Consider the following 2,371-nt stretch of genomic DNA (forward strand, 5'->3'; position numbering starts at 1 on the left):
GCTCCTACTCCCCCTGCAATTTATAAGAATTTGTTAGCTAGCTTCCAAGAGAATTCAAACAATATTAAAAAAAAAAAAAACTAACCAAGTAACCATCTCAACTAATATCTATTATTAAGGGTCACAGTTTGGACAACTGCAGCAATCTTAAAAATAGTTATGAGATTGTTGTGATGATGACAAGTTTTTATCCCACCGGTCTACATGAATCTTTTTTTTCTCCATTGTGTCCTATTAAAAGTCAGATTCTTATTTAAATTTATTTAAAAAAGGTTATAACCAGGTTTTTTTACGTCTACCTCTGCTTTTCATAATATAGACTAAGATCTAATACATCCACTCTCAGAAGGCCAATGTTTTATGTGATCAAATCATCTAAGAAGAGTCTTTAATTTTATATGCTACTGAAGCTACTCCATGTATATACTTGTTTAATATTCAATCTCTAAGTGTAAAGTCATACATTCACCTTGGCATCCTTATCTCTACAACACTTTTTTTAAGGGCCAACATTCCACACCATAAGCAATGAAGGTCTCATCACCATTTTATAAATTTTTACCTTAAATTTGAGGGGTACTTGTCCATCACAGAAAGGCCCAATGCAATTCTCCACTTCAACCATCCAATTTGAATTCTACTAATAATATCCTTATCTATTTCACTATCACTTTAAACAATAGACACAAGACTATTTCAAACTTTTTTCTTAAAAAAAAAAAGTTCATAGCTTTGCTTTCCAATGGAAATAAATTTATTATTACTTTAAATTTTGATGATCAAAAACAGATATAAGAAAATTGATATTCAATATTTTCAAAAAAAATTATATAATACTTATAACAGTTTTCAAAATATATAGTTTTACTTGTTAATTTTAATAAAGTTGCTTTTTTGAAATCTACTAAATCCTAATAAATTTTATTCTAAAAAAAATTTATAGACTGCTAAAAGTATAGCAGTGGTCTATAAAACAAACTGCAAAAATATTATTTCAAATGCACCCTAAAAATGGAATATAAAGTAAGATTAAAAAAAACACACACACACATAAAGAGTTGATCACCTTCTTCGAGCGAGCAAGCCCAAGAAATTTGTTCCTACCCTTACTGGGTGAGGAGGGTTTAGTAACTTCCTTGTCTTCCTTGTGCCCTCCATATCCATATAGCCTCAGCTGCTCCCTTACAAACTTATTGTAAATGAAGGCCGATCCCCTCAACTGTGGAAGCACCAGCCATGTCACAAATATCAACTTTACCGTATACCATATGGGTATCCTTCAACATCAAATGCAGACAGTTTATCAGAAATAACCATATTTTGTAAGGCATATGAAATATATCACAGTTAAGCAAGATTCAATAGCAACCACACGCCTACCATAACATTTTGGTGCTTTTCTCATTTTAGCTATATTTTAAAGATGGAGGATTTACATACATACAACTTTATATTATGTTATTTATATATCTAACACCTAAAACTTTAATATATCATGTCTAACGCCATAAACAACTTCAATATAAAAATGTCCCTCATATATTTCATTCCTACCACCCATAACACATTTTAAACTTTAATATTTCATTTCTTGCACTCATATTTGATCTATGGGCCGGTGGTAGGCATGAAATATTAAAGTTTTTTGTGTTAGATATGTAAATAACATGATATAAAGTGGTATGTATGTAAACTTTAAAGATTCGATCAGGTGGCAAATTTTGTGCATGAAATTTATAATATTAAGATAGGGGTGTTGCTAAAATAAGAATGAGACTATGTAAACATAGTTCTAATAAATACAAGATAAATAAAAACATAGACTCAAGGATTTGATAGATAAAATTGATGTATAAAAATTCTGAATAAAAATAATCAGAACAAAAATAACCTAAGTAAAAGTTGTTAAGATATATTTAACAAATAATAAAACACTCATGAGTAGTCCAAAAACTGATAAATTTCGTACATGAATTTGTAATTTTACAACTACACAACTAATTTGAGATTGGCAAGAAATACCATGACAGCAAGGGCTCTGCAACCATCTCAAACAAGGTTAAGAAGGAGTAAATAATCCAGTAGGCCAGCCACTGCTCATCATCCACCTTTGTTGGACTCTCTATTGCCACCACCGACGCATATCTGCACCCAACATCATCAAAATCCAATCAAAATCATTTCAACCAAACAAAATCTTCTTTTTCTACCATCTCTTCTTCTTCTCCATACAAAATAAGAAAGAACGACTCTACTTACAAGGGGTATAACAGCATCACGCAGGGCCTGCGGATTAGGGCAAAGGCACAAGCGGTTAGACCGGAGCAAAAGTATAAAATTAGGGCAAAATAAAGAGGAGAAGATGGATTAC

At 31.3% G+C, this 2,371-nt stretch overlaps 1 protein-coding gene across 1 annotated transcript; it reads right to left on the bottom strand.

Annotated features, from left to right (window-relative positions):
- Positions 1-4: 4 nt before the first annotated feature.
- Positions 5-2,364, bottom strand: LOC110101444 (HVA22-like protein e). Its single transcript, XM_020829354.2, has 4 exons — positions 2,260-2,364; positions 2,023-2,145; positions 1,067-1,277; positions 5-13 (listed from the first exon to the last, which is right to left on the bottom strand). Exons 1-4 carry the CDS (start codon positions 2,274-2,276, stop codon positions 5-7), a joined length of 360 nt encoding a protein of 119 aa, XP_020685013.1. The 5' UTR covers positions 2,277-2,364.
- Positions 2,365-2,371: the final 7 nt, after the last annotated feature.

This window comes from Dendrobium catenatum, unplaced genomic scaffold (assembly GCF_001605985.2).
Source record: "Dendrobium catenatum unplaced genomic scaffold, ASM160598v2 original_scaffold_229633, whole genome shotgun sequence".
Classification (NCBI taxonomy): domain Eukaryota; kingdom Viridiplantae; phylum Streptophyta; class Magnoliopsida; order Asparagales; family Orchidaceae; genus Dendrobium; species Dendrobium catenatum.

Excerpts from the sequence above, each read along its gene's own strand:
- LOC110101444 (XM_020829354.2), bottom strand. Across the intron at positions 1,278-2,022 it reads GCAGAGCCCTTGCTGTCATG|GATACCCATATGGTATACGG; the intron begins GTATTTCTTGCC and ends TTGATGTTGAAG.